At 41.5% G+C, this 14,105-nt stretch overlaps 1 protein-coding gene across 2 annotated transcripts in view; it reads right to left on the reverse strand.

Annotated features, from left to right (window-relative positions):
* ME3 (malic enzyme 3) overlaps window positions 1–14,105 on the reverse strand; it is a 218,517-nt gene that overhangs the window by 60,052 nt on the left and 144,360 nt on the right. For both annotated transcript variants that reach the window (XM_079105588.1, XM_079105589.1), the window contains exon 6: window positions 5,877–6,038. In XM_079105588.1, the coding sequence (XP_078961714.1) occupies window positions 5,877–6,038 (162 nt within the window). The remainder of the gene's footprint in view (window positions 1–5,876; window positions 6,039–14,105) is intronic.

Genomic DNA, 14,105 nt, shown 5'->3' on the forward strand with positions numbered 1-14,105 from the left:
AAGTCACTGCTCTCTTTCCATCCTGCTTTGAAATCACCATAAGAGGTGTTTGGGGAAAGGTGCAGGTACAGTGAATAATAGGAAATATCTGTCTTTACAACCTTTTGTGCCCAGCTCTGGGTCCACACAATCTGTGGGTTTAGCACTTTGTTTAGGGTATCACGATCTGCATTTAGAAATAAAGTAAATCCTAACCTTCTCTCATTCTCTTCATTCTCTGGATTGAAACTCTTAGGGTTCTTCCTTGTTAGGTGTGTGTGTGTGTGTGTGTGTGTGTGTGTGTGTGTGTGTGTGTGTGTAGTGGGGAGCAAAGGTTGAAGATGGGACATATTTGGTGCCCACCCTCCACATGCTACTTTCAAAACAACCATCTAAAGGACTCTTAGTAAACATCTAGTGAGGTGAAATGATAAAGTAAATGATGATGTAACAACTCCATGGGAAGCTGGCAGTCATTAAAATGGGTGATTTTTAGACTACACAGCCACCTGGACAAATGTGTATGAGATTATTTAAAAGGAAAATGCACAATACAAGATTGTCCAGATCATACAGGCATCATGATTACAACCATCTAAACACACGCACAGGCACATGCAGAACTGGAAGGACACCTATAGAAATTATTGAAAATAGTGCAACTCTTGGCATATGCAGAAAATATTCATTCTTAGAATTTGTGTAAAGATTAAAGGATTCATGGTAAATTATAACTTGCAATATTGCCAAGTCACAGATTTGAGTCAGTGCAGCAGACGGCATAAAATGAATTTCTCAGCACCAAAAATATGCAGTTTCTGGGGTGAGTCAATTCTCTGGCAGTAATAAAGAATTTTTTGATTTTCCAAAAACTTCTCAGTATATCTCAGTAAAGATCAAAGGTCAACCATGATCGAGGCACTGTGGTGCGCACCTATAATCTCAGTGACTTGAGAGGCTGAGGCAGGAGGATCTAAAGTTCAAAGCCAGCTTCAGCAACTTAACAAGACTCTAAGCAACTTAGTGAGACCCTGTCTCAAAAGAAAAAATAAAAAGGGTTGGAGATATAACTCAGTGATTAAGTGCCCTTGGATTCAATTTTGGATACAAAAAAAGAAAGAAAGAAAAAAGTCAACCACAATGAAATACTATTGAGATATTGAGATATAAGTGACTCTCAAAAGGTTTTTAAAAAAATTCTTATATTTATTTTATAAATAAATACATATATATATATATATATATATATATATATATAATGTTCTATGCCTCAAATACTTCAAAACTGACCACAAAAATGGAAACAATTTCCTTATGGAGATGAAATGAATTTATATATATATCTATATATCTATATTTATATATTTGTATATATGCATGTGTGTGTATTAGTATATATGTCTACATATAAATATACATGTATATATATTTATGTTTGTGTAGAGCTTTCAAATAATTTACTCATTTGAACCTTCTAATAGTCTGGCCTATTCTCATCTCCATTTCACAGACAAGGAACTCGGAGTTTGAGGGTTAAAATAAACTGCCCAACCCACAGAGCCAGAGGTGGCTAAGCTGAGTGGAGCCTCACTCTGAAGGGTCTCATGGCAGTAGCTGCACCTCCCGTCACTTGATGTTGTGGGGATCATGGAACTGAGCAGCAGCTCCTTGCCCTCTTTCTGATCCTCCTGAAGAGCTCAGTAGTGGCTGGGAAGGTCTGGGAGTTCAAGATCTCATCCTATAGACCAGGATGGGGATCAGGGACAGCTGGGATGGAGCCAGGGGAAAGGACATGTCCACCTTGCTAGGTAGCTGATGTCCTCCGGCAGGAGGTGAACATGGCTTTTATGAACAGCAGTGAGTGGAGCTCCCCTGCTGACTTGGCACTTGCTCTGTGTCTCACCAGCTGATTGGGATACAAGAATGATCGTAGTAGAGAGGTGTGGGAGTATTTACTAGCTTGGACCCTCTTCGCAGTCTTCCCCTACCCTGACTTCCTCACGTAAGCATTTGGAAGAGAAGTTTTTAGCGGGTAGTATTTCCAAGTAAAATACAGGATACCCAAGTAAATTTGAATTTCACATAGGCAAAAATTTAAAAAAAATTAGTTTATGTCCCAAGTATTGCATGGAACATATTTATGCTAAAATTATTATTGTTTATCTGAAATTTAAGTTTAACTGATGTCCTGTATTTTTTATTTGTTAAATCTGATAATCCAATCAATAGAGGCTGAAGGAATCTTAAAGTGAGGAGACACTAACTAGCTGAGGAAAGGTGCTGCTGGACCTGGTGGTTTTTATCTCAGGCTGCTCCTTTTGAGCAACCCAGTATGGGCTGAAGGTGTTCTGGGCTTTGGATTGGACAGACCTAGGTTTGAATTCATTCTCTTTCACTTAATTAGCTCAGTGACTTTGGGTAAGATATTTAATTTCTCTCTGCTTTATTTTCCTTCTCTGTTATAAAGGGACAATAATTATCTGTCACCCATGATGCAAGTTCTTTGAGAAAAGGGTCCATCCTTACTCATGTGCATCTCTCTAGAGACAGCCAGCTTAGCTGCTGAACCTATGCTCCACTAAGCCTCCAAAACATGGTTAGGAGGCTCTGCTCCTGGTCTGCTTCTGTCTGTCTCTTGCAGCAGACATGCTCATTCATGAGTTCCACAGAGCATTTCCTTGTGAAATGAATTAATAGAAGTCCAAGACTTCAGCCAGGAGAAGATCTCTAAGGCTCAGGGGCGTCACAGTAAAGCCAAGTCCCAGTATGTTACCCTGAAGAACCTTAGATTAGAGAAGGATGAGCACAGGGCTGGGAGCCAATTCTTGCGGGAGTCATTTTTGCTCTGGGTCTCTCGTCCTATGTAAAATGAGGAGGTTGAATCAGATAGTGTTTTAGATCCCTCTTGGACAGTGACGATCATGTATTTTGTTTTGTTTACATATAGTCACCACTGAGAGGGATGACCCCATGGGATGTCCCCTCTTTATGGGGTCACTGCCCCAAATGTTTATTTTCCCAAACCTCCTTGCTGTTGGTAGGTAAAAGTGACTCAGTTTCAGGACTGTAGACAGCAGATGTTTTCCTTCAACAGGAAACCTGGAGGGGTGTTTTCTTTGACTCCGATTAAAGCTCCCATTGCCTCAGGAGTTTTATAGAGACATACACACAGATGGTCTAGTTATTCTGACACTAAAACTCCACACAATAACACCTTTCCTGCATTGATGTGAGAGATAAAAGTCTCAAGGCCAAGCTTTTCTCTCCTGTAGCTCGGTCTTACTCTGAGCAAGAGATGTACTCAATACTTCCAGGGAGAAAACCTTGTAAATGGATTCATTTATAAAAGGAACTGTAGTATGGGAGCTAATGTAGTAAATCCATTCAAAGAGCTAAATCACGGTCTTCCTAAAGTTGATAATTTTGCAACTTTGAATTCTTGCATTCTGAGGAAAGCTCTCAGGGGAGAAGCAGACATAGAGTAGATGTAACACATGACCCATTAAAATAATCAATTAGGTGACAGGGTTGAAACACTGACAACTAGAATATTCCATCCAGGTCTGGCTGTCATTTATCTCCATCAAGTCTAGCACAGTGCTTGACACCTACTAAACACTCAATAAACTTTCACTAAATAAGTAAAGAGAAAATGTTTATAAAATAATCTTAATTGAAAAAATCAGAACAAAGTCACGGGTACATTATGGTTGCAACTAGGTATGCATAGATAAATATTGGAAGGTCACATAAATGTAGCTTGTGGGAGAAATGCCATTTCCTTTATCTTTGAAAAATTTGAATAATATTCTAAAATTAGTAATAAAATTTTTTAAAAATTTTAGCAATAAAAATTCTAAAGGTCAAGAGTTGATCTTTTTTTTTTACAAAACAACAGAAACTCCAGCAGGAGTATGGGATGGGAAGAGGAAATAGGCTCTAGTTAGGATTCTAGTCTTGCTACTTCTAGTGGATCTTTTTGGGTAAATAAAACTCTACGGGTCTCAGGTTTCTCACTTGGAAAAAGAGGGTAGCGACAGATGCTCTGCTCATGGGATTTTTGTAAGACTTAAATTGGGTATAAGGGCATGGGTTCTGATTATTGTGGGTTTCATCTTTTCTGGTGGGTTTGTTACAAATTGGGGTCAGCCATGAACTTCAACACACCGGTTTTTCAACAAAAAAGAATTCCAATATATCTGCTAGAGCCAGCCAACACCTAGGTCCTCAGTGCTCTGGAAGGGGATCAGGTCTACATATGTGACTCACCTGACTCATCTGTGGTACCAGGATCAGGATCCTGCTTCACAGTCCAGTCCTTCTCCCACCCCACTTTGCCCTCCCTCTTCTCACCCACCGCCATGATTACCCAGCTCTTACGCAAGGTCTGCCAGGTACTCCCTCCTCTGATGGTATCTGTAGATAAAACCTGATGATGCATCATTTGTTTCCAGGAGCTACAGTGCTCATTCATGTTTAGAAATGGGGACATGATTTCTAGAGATGTGAAGTCTCTCTCTCAAGATCACTGCGGAAAGCATATAAGTGTTACCTTTTTTTTGACAATATGAATCAAGAATCTAAAAAGTGACAATTTCACTTGCCACAACATTTTTGTTTCTAGTAATTTATCCTAAGGAAATAATCGGATATGGAGACAAAGACTGAACTGAAAAAAGTGGGTATCAGCACAAATTTATCTCTGCAGAAAGCCTAGGAATGAATAAACTATTCAATTGTGGGGGATTTCTTATGTAAAGATAAGATAAGGCAGCTATTCAAGTGACATTGTGGAATAGTGGTTAATGACCTGAGAGAAAAACTCATGACATGTTTTAAGCTTCAAAGGGAGCATACAAAAACTGTAGATGTAATATGGCCCCAAATTTGGTTGTATAAGTGCTTTTGGGGGGAAAAGATTGGAAGGAAATATATCAAAGATCTAAAAATGATTTGTACCAATCATGTGACTGATATTTCATTTTCTAACACTTTTCTGGATTTGAATTTTAATTAATTAATTAATATAATTTATTTGCAGTACTGGGGTTTGTACTTGCTAGGTACCATTGAGCTACACCCCTCAGCCCTTTTTAGTTTTTTAATTTTGAGACAGGATCTTGCTAAGTGCCCTAGCTGGCTTCAAACTTAAGGTCCTCCTGCCTCAGCCTCCTAGATAGCTGGGATTACGAGCATGCATCATACCATCCCACTGGAAATAAATGTCACTGAGAAGGAATTCTTGGGTACTTTTTCATGTTTTCTGACACAGACACAGGGCTGAGAATCATAGACATGCACAAACACCATGTCCTGCTGTGCCCAGAGCAGACAAATGCTTGATGGGGTTTGAGCTCCTTCAATCCCAGACCACATGGAATCCTGTGGGTGGATCTCACCCACAGCTTGGCTCAGTTTGTTTCACTGTTTGCTTGCAGAAAACTCATCTGCCTGATTTAGGCATTTCAACTCCTGGTGATGCTACTTTGAATTTTAATCCTTCTACTGAGGCGGCTTACCTAGAAAATGCTGAAAACCACACCTACTTTCAACTTCATGGGCTGCTCTCTCAACCAATGGGTCACAGTGGCCTCATGGGGAATAGAGGGGTAGGATCATGGAGGTAAGGGATGAAAGAAAACCCAAGCTGAGCACAGAAGTCTTCACAGAGGTAGAGGACCCTGAAGTGGAAGAGGGCTGAGAGAAAGGGAAAAGGTAACTAGGGAGGAGGAAGTTCTTCCACTCCACAACTGTGTAGGAGGAGGGCCCTGGTCAAGGAAGGGGCATGAAAGAAATGGCCCATTGCTATGTAGATAGAATCACCTTGCAAATGTGTCCCCCACATCCACCTCTGTGCCTTTCTGGCCTCCAATCTCCTGGCCCAGACAGCCTGTTACCTCGTTGTTGGTGCCGACATCCAGCAGGACTGGGAGGCACTGCTGTGGGTTCACTCCTCCACATGCAGTGTACAGGGCCAGCTTGCCCACAGGGATGCCCATGCCGTAGCAGCCCAGGTCTCCCAAGCCCAGTATGCGTTCTCCGTCAGTCACCACCACGGCCTGAAAAACACAGCAGGTGCCATCAATCAGGGGCAGCACCTCCTGTGAGGAAGTGCTCATTTCCATGCCCCAGCATGTCAAGGCTTGACAACTGCATGCCCGCTCACTTTGCAGGGGTTGAAACTGCTTGTCTGGGATAAGCCTCATTCAACTGCAGGTGGCTGTTCCTTTCTGGCAGGCTGATGAGAACCCCACTGAGGTGAAATGACAGAAAGACACCTGCCTTGCATTCTGAGGTTTTGGGTGGGGGCTTCAGAAACAGCTGGAGGGAAACCACATCTAGTCACTCTGCCTCAGAGAAACTAAACAGATGCTCTCAGCCTGAGACTTGGTGGGGGAGGGCGAGAAAGGGAGGGAAGGACATAATAAAAGGAGAAAATGAATAAGTGTTCAGTTGCTGCTGTAGCTCCAGGGTTTAGATATGGAATGCAAGTGTTCCCTGGCCTGCTCCTGGACTCTGATAAACCCGATTTGTGAAGAACAAAACTCCTTGTGATGTCTCCTAGAATCACTGTTTTATGTGAAATCAGGACAATATGAAGCAGTACTGGGATTACTTTTTGTGTTTGGTAAAGGATCACTGCGGTTGGTCCATGTCTTAGTGCATGTTCAAGGTTTCATACTATAACTTATGCTGACAAAATTGATGGTGATGATAAATATTATTATATGATCATAATGGATATTCTTTTATTTGTTCATTTAATACATATTTATGAAGCATGTATTTTGCATATGATACTGTGCCAGATTCTGGGGGAAGGAGCTTTAGTTTGTTCATCTACAAAAACAAGTCTGTGTCACCTTAGCCCCTAGAGAACTAAAGGGCCTAAGGAGAGTTGGAATGTGGATGTTAACAATAATGACTTTGGGAAAGAGTCCAGTACAAAGGGCAGAGTTTGAGAGATGGGAGATTTACCCCTCATAAAGTAACTTTTTGTGGATAAGGGGACACATGTGCCTGACCTTGGACAGGTGGGGATATGAGGATGTAGGTGGGGAAGTGGTCAGTTAATGCAAAAGCAAGTTAAGACATAGAATAGACAATGTTTATAGCACTGCAATTCAAAATAGCCAAGTTATGAAACCAACTTAGATGCCCATTGACAAACAAATAAAGAAAATGTGGTACATGTACACAATGGCGTTTTACTCAACCATAAAGAAGAATGAAATTATGGCATTGGCTGGTAAGTTGATGGAGCTGGAGAATATCATGCAGTGAAATAAGCCAGACTCAGTGAAGTGCTGATTGCTTTCCCTCATATATGGGGGAGAGAGAGAGGAGAGGGAGAAAGAGGAGAGGGGAGGGAGAGAGGGAGAGAGATAAAAGGAATAAAAAGGAGGAATCTCACAGAAATCGAAAGGAGATGAATAGAGTTGAGGAAGAAGATTGAGGGGCAAAGGAAGGGAGGGCATGAATGAAATCTGCCAAATTATGCTATGTTCATGTACAAATATACCACAATAAGCCCCATACATATGTGTGTGCATATATACACATATATGTATATATAAATGATAATGCAGTGATTAAAATGGCAATAATAATAATAACAACAACAATAGAGGGAAGATATGTAGAAAGGAGCAAAAGGATCAGGGGAAGGGAGGGAAAGGGAAGTACTGGTGAAGGAGGTTGAGCAAATTATGTTATCTGCAGGTACAAATATGGTAGAATAAATTCCACTATTATGTAAAATTATAATGTGCCAATAAAAATAAAATGAGACATAAGGTAGAAGTGTGGGGATGTAATATGTGTGGGGAGGAACTAGTGGGTATAAATTACATGAAAGCAAAGAATGGAAAGTCGGGCAGAAATCAGACAGAGAAGAGCCATAAATACCAGGCCAATAACAACTCATCAGAGTGTCAGTGAAATTGTTTTTAAGATTACCTTACTATCCCTCCATTGGAGCCTGACTTTGGACCAGGACATAGGACTAGCTTCAAGCTGTGAATATCCTCGTTGTCCCTAAGCATGGTACCCACAGAGTTTAGTTTAATCTATGTAGTGACAACACTGGGTGCCCCAGAGATCAGGAAATGAAGACCCATTCTTGACATGAAATAGTTTATGATCCATTACTCAAAGGGTCCATGGCATCTTCCCACCTTGGTTCTCTCTCTGGGGGTGAAAACACATAAGGACTGGTGCTGCCTTTTGGTAGAAATTGTTGAGGTGATCTGAAAAACACTCCTTTACTTCTGGAAAGGGGGTTCTGGAGAGTGCAACAGACCCAGGAAAACCATTACATTGTGGTCCATGACCTATGTGGAGAGTGTTCACAACCCACGTCCCATCTGACCCTCCCTATGGCCTGGGCAGGTAGGAATGTCTGAGACTATTAATATTTTTACAGGTGATCAAACTGAAGCTCAAGAGGTTAGTGTTCTACACATATTTGCTAGGTATCAGCCATATCCAGGCACTGGGCTGGATGTTTTCACATTGGTTATTTCATCAAGGTCATTTTGCTTGTGTATGTGGCAGGGAAAGCTTCTAATCAGGGTTAGGTTCCTGGTTCAGGCCCCATTCCACTGGGCTAAAACACCTGTGTTCTTGGCAAAGTCATGCCCTGCCTCAGTATCACCCTCCCCCTAGCACGCCTCTGACCTCATCTTGGCAGCTCTCCTGGCTGGAGCTTGCCTCTGAGGACTGGAACTCTGAGCATTTTTTCTACCATCTCTCCTAATCAAAGTTTCCTTATTTTTGGTTCTCATTCTCTGAGTCCTTCTATCTGCTGAGGGGACAGTGAGTGACATGAAATTAAACTGAGGAACTCAGATACTCCAGGACATTGTCCCTAGAAGCCTAGGATGGTGAGGTGCCTCCCCAGCTTGGAAGTGTCCAAGGGCACTCTGCTGCATATCTGACTTCTCTGAGGGGATGCTCACTTCCACCTATCGTCCATCCTCAGTCCTATGGTGGAATGGTTGGTTTGTTGCAATAGCTTCACAGACTGCTTGACTCTCATTATTTGTTCCTTCCTTCTAATCTCTCTTTGCTGGTCAATGTCAAGATTCATTGTATCAAAAACTCTTTCACTGTGGCATTTCCAGACTCACAGACCTTTAATGTCTTCTGTCTATAGTGTAAAGACCAAAACATATAACTCTTTAATGACCCAAACACAACATACCTTCTGAAACTTATCTCTGGATACACATCTGCATACAGTTGCATCCTCTGTCCAGTGGGATCCTCACTCTCTCCAGATACACTCTGAATCCACCTACCATGTATCCCCCTTGACTTCTATATTCCTCCCACCTGGTAGGTCCTTCTCCCCATTTTCCTGAAGCACAAATCCAGTCCACTCCAATACAATGCAATTTCTCCTTCCCCTGAACACTTAGTACTTCTTATATCTACTACACACTTCCTATCACCTTCCTACCTTCCACAAGTAGTTATTAAGTACCTACTGGGTGCCAAGACCAGCACAAGGTGCTACTTAAACATCTGATAACATTTCAGTTCTTATTTGCTAAGGTTTGGATGTGGTTTGTTCCCCAAGGGTTCATGTGTTGGAGGCTTGATCCCCAGTTTGGCAATGTAGAAGTGGTGGAATCTTTAGGAGGAGGGACCTCATGGGAAGTTCTTGGGTCACTGGGAACACTGTTCTTTGAAGAGATTAAAGTAGTTCTTTTGAGATCTCAGTGTCTATAAGAGTGAGTTGTAAAAATCAAGACTGGTTTCTCCACACTCTGGCCTCCTGTTTCTTCATGTGATCTCTCCCTTTCACACGTGATCCTGCCATCATGAGGCCATCCATCATGGGGTCCTCACTAAAGCTGAGCTGAGCTGAGAACCATGCCATTAAATGTCCCAATCAAGAGATAAATAAACCTCTTTTCTCTCTACATAACCAAGCCTCAGGTGGGTACCATTGGAAAATGGACTAATACATTATTTTAACATTTTTTAGAATGCATAATTTTATCTCACTAAATAGCCTAAAGGTTAATGAAAGGGGCTTTGGAGATCAGTATTTGAACCTAGGCTTCTTGATAATGTGCCATATGTAATCTTGAGTAAATAGATAACTTTTCTGAGTTTTAATTTTCCATAAAATGAGTAAAATGATAATATCTAACTTGTCATATTGTTATAAAGATTAAATGAAATAATACATGTCTCATTTAAACCTGGTGCCTTGAATAAAGTGAAGGTGACTAGCAAATGGTCACTGCTCTTATGGTTATAATGACAATTATCATTTGGGGCAAAGACTATAAATTAGGTTTTCAAATTATTTTTTATCTCTCTAGTTCAGCATTACCACAGAAAATCATGCAATAATTATCTGTCCAATGAGTGAATTTAAGAGGAGCTAAGTGGGGGGCCTTGTAAATGCAACTTTTAAGAAAGTCTGGCTATGTAAGTTTAACGGCATTTGAAAGTTGACATCTTCATTCATCCCAAAGGTTTCTGCTGTCTTCTCTTAAGCAAATGATGCTTGCAGCTAACTGCTAGGCATTGCCCCTTGGGTGTGCAATGCTATTCTCAAATTCCACAGGTTCATAGCAAATGAATTCTCTTTTCCTTCTTACTTGTTCTGAACCTTTTTTTTGCTCTGTTGTCTTGCCTCCTATTTCCCCACATATCTCAAGTTCAAGACAATCTAGTCTGCTTTGATTCTTCTCTGTCCTTAGTCAACCACAGCCATGTGGGTTGATTTTACCTGCTCCATATTTCTGACATCTGTTCCATGGTCTTCATACCAGTGGTTCTTCCTTGGACCTCCCTGTCCACCTCTCACGTGGCTACACAGTGTTCTTCTGACTGCTCTCTCTATTCTTGGACTTGCTCCATCTCATTTAATTTTTCCAAAACACATCTAGATGTATCGCATTCTTGCCCCAAATATCCAGTAGGTACATTTCTATAAAACAAATCTCAAATATCTTAGATTGACATTTAAACTTTTCATAGACTAAGCCCAATTGGTTCTATGAATTTTCCCTCATCTTCTTCATGCTCCATCCAAGCTAAAATATTGCTACAAGGTTGTATTTTCTTCGAGACATGCCATTTTACTCCCTCACCTCTTTATCTTCTTGGTCTGAATCCATCATCTTTGCATGTTTCAAGGAATAGTTCAAAGGTGCCTCCCTTCATGAAGTTTCTCTTCTGGGAATTCTCATAGCATTCTGGGAATCTCTTCTGGGAATTCCTTTCCTCTGAATTCTCATAGCATTTTCCTTGACCAAAGCACATATTGCCCTCTCGCTTGTACTACAGTTATGTACATTTACTTGTCTTTCATAGTAGCTCTAAACTCTTTAGGGACAAATAATAAGTTGTGTCATCTTTGATTCCTTAGCACTTAGCTCAACACTTAGTCTACAATGTGATACATACTCAACAAATGTTGAACAATGTGATAAATATAACATAGATTATAAAGTGATTTCTGCACTGGACAGAATTCAGAGTTGGTGAAGATTAACAAACTCAGAGAACACATGCTACACCCCATTTTCCATAACAGTGGAGCAAATGTTATGAGCCACTAGTTCAACAGATTATCAAAAGGTTTAGGGAAAACCTGAGCAGCATCTTTCAGTTTCAAAGTCCAGCAATAATTTTCTGGAATGAAAGAATCATGTTTTACTTGTTTGGAAGTTTTATAACTTATAACTCCTTTGTTTTTCAGATGACTAGTGGGAAGTTTGGAGATTTGGGGATGATATGCTGCATTTTTTCTTTGCCTGCCTACCTCAGACCTATGGCCTTAGCTTAGGTGAACCCAATGGGATTGACCCAAGACTGACCTAAGGCTACCATTCCTTGCTTTCAGTGGGGTTTCTATTGCTTGTAGCTATGGTCATGGGCTGCCTACAACTCTATGTGTACAACCATCTCCTTTCTTTCCTTTTGTTTCATTTCCCCCTCTCATCTTTCCTTTCCTCCTACTCCTTCTCTTCCTCCTCTTTCTCCTCTTCTTCCTCCTCCTCCTCTTCCTCTTTTTTTTCTTTCTCCCCACCTCCACAACATAGACAATGCATTATTTTAGTTTCAAATCTTGGTTCTACTCCCAACTTGCAAAGAATCTAACCGCTCAGTCTTCATGTCTATAAAGCAGAGATAATAATGACCTTTATCATTTACAGGGTTGTCAGGAGAATTCAATGAGTGAATCTATGTAAAGAACTTACTTAGGATAATACTGTGTGAGGTGCTGCCCAAGATCTTCCTATGGAAATGAAAGAATTATTTCCCCAGTGCTACTCTCAGCTGTCAGTCCACCTTACCCAAAGTTACACCCCATTCTAAGGACAGCCTGCTACCAATGACTGATCACTGCAGGAATCTGAAGACTCACTTCCTTGCCCAAGCTTAGGATCACTTTGAAGGGTCATGTTAGCTCCAGAGCCTCCTCCTGGGCTCAGCTTAGTCTTTCTTGCATTCTCAAATTGCAGTCCAGTCTCTCCTGTTCTATCTTGCCTCCTTCCTTTCCACAGGTGTTGGTTGATCCAAGAGCACTTCCTAACATGCAAATTTCTATCTCAGAGACTGTTTCCAGGACAAACATCTCAATCTTTGACACTGAGCTCAGAGTGGGGTTTAACACAAGTCTGATCTGTAAGCACGTGGCTCTAGCAATTTGGTCCAAGTTGAAATATCTTTGTGGTTGGTGCCTAGCAGCTCCCTACCCATTTACCACTGAGCCCTTCCTCCCTAGAAGCTGTTGAGATTGGGTGAAGGGGAGATTTAGAAGCTTGGGAAAAGTGTTGGGGAGGAGAGTGATTCTCAGCTGAGCCTTCCTCTGGCTACAGGCAATGGCCACTGTGGGAAAGAGTCAGAAAAGCAATTCTCACTCCTCTTTTTGATTTATGCTGGACAGTTCTGGGTGGCCTGTTGTGGCCTTTCTCCTCCTCCCTAAGTGAGAAGGGCCCACAAAACTTTATACTCTCCTCAGTCCTGGGCTTTGGCCCCATTTCCCTCACAGCTTACCTCTTTTACATCTCAGTTTGCAGTTCTGCTTTTCCACTGAGAAATCTCCAAGAGTCATTTTTCACCTTCCAAGTTGATTCAGAAGCTCCTCCAAATCAGCCCTCCTTTCCCACCAGGCAGCCAGTGACACCAGTGCCAGAGATACCTGAGCCTTGAAAACTCGGTCTCTCCAGCTCTACAGCTGGGGGAGAGGCGCTGAGCAGCAGGCTCTGGGTTGGGCATCAACACTCACGGATTATCTTGGGCATGCACTTAACCTCAGCTTGCTCATCTGAACAAAGCACACTCCATTCTCCAAGACCCCCCTTGGGGGTTTCAGAAGCAGTCCATACTGCACTCAGATCACAGCGCCTATGAAGTTCAAATGGTGAAGTCTTGCATGAGCTCCAAAGTGCCGTGCAAGGGACAATGAGCAGAGATCTAAGGTAGGGAGACTGTTGCCTCTTTTAAAGGCAACTGTAGAAACACATCAGAAAACAAGAAAGACTTTGACTTAGAACCTTCTGAATCTCTGAAAGGGTACTCTGGGGGCGGGGGGAGGAAATCCAGAAAAAGCCCAGTGAGTGGGGCAGATTAGGGGTCTGGGGTATGTCAGGGGCAATCCAATCAGCCATAGTGGGTTTGATTATATGCCAAACTAGGCTCAATATTCAGTTTCTGGTTTTCTCAGAGGACCCAGAAATCCAAGGATTTTGATGTATTTTTTAAATGAAATCTTCTGATTTAAAAATGATATGGTATATATAAGCAATGGAGTATTAGTTGGCCATAAATAAGAATGGAATCATGGCATTTGCTGGTTAAATGGATGGGACTGGAGACTATCGTGCTAAGTGAAATAAGCTAGTCCCCAAAATTCAAAGGTTGAATGTCTTCTTTGAAATGTGGAAGGTGGAAGCTAATCCAAAATGGAGTTGGGAGCAGGGAAGAAAGAGAGACAGAGAAAGGAAATAAAAGGAAGAGGAAATTCTATCAAAATAGAAGAAAGATCAGTAGAATAGACAAAGGGAATTGAGGGGGAGGAAGGAGGGATGGGAAAGGGGAAGAACAATGGAACGAATCTGACTGAACTTTCGTATGTACCTCTATGAATATAGCTC

The sequence above is a fragment of the Sciurus vulgaris genome (genome assembly GCF_902686455.1).
Source record: "Sciurus vulgaris genome assembly, chromosome: 11".
Taxonomy (NCBI): domain Eukaryota; kingdom Metazoa; phylum Chordata; class Mammalia; order Rodentia; family Sciuridae; genus Sciurus; species Sciurus vulgaris.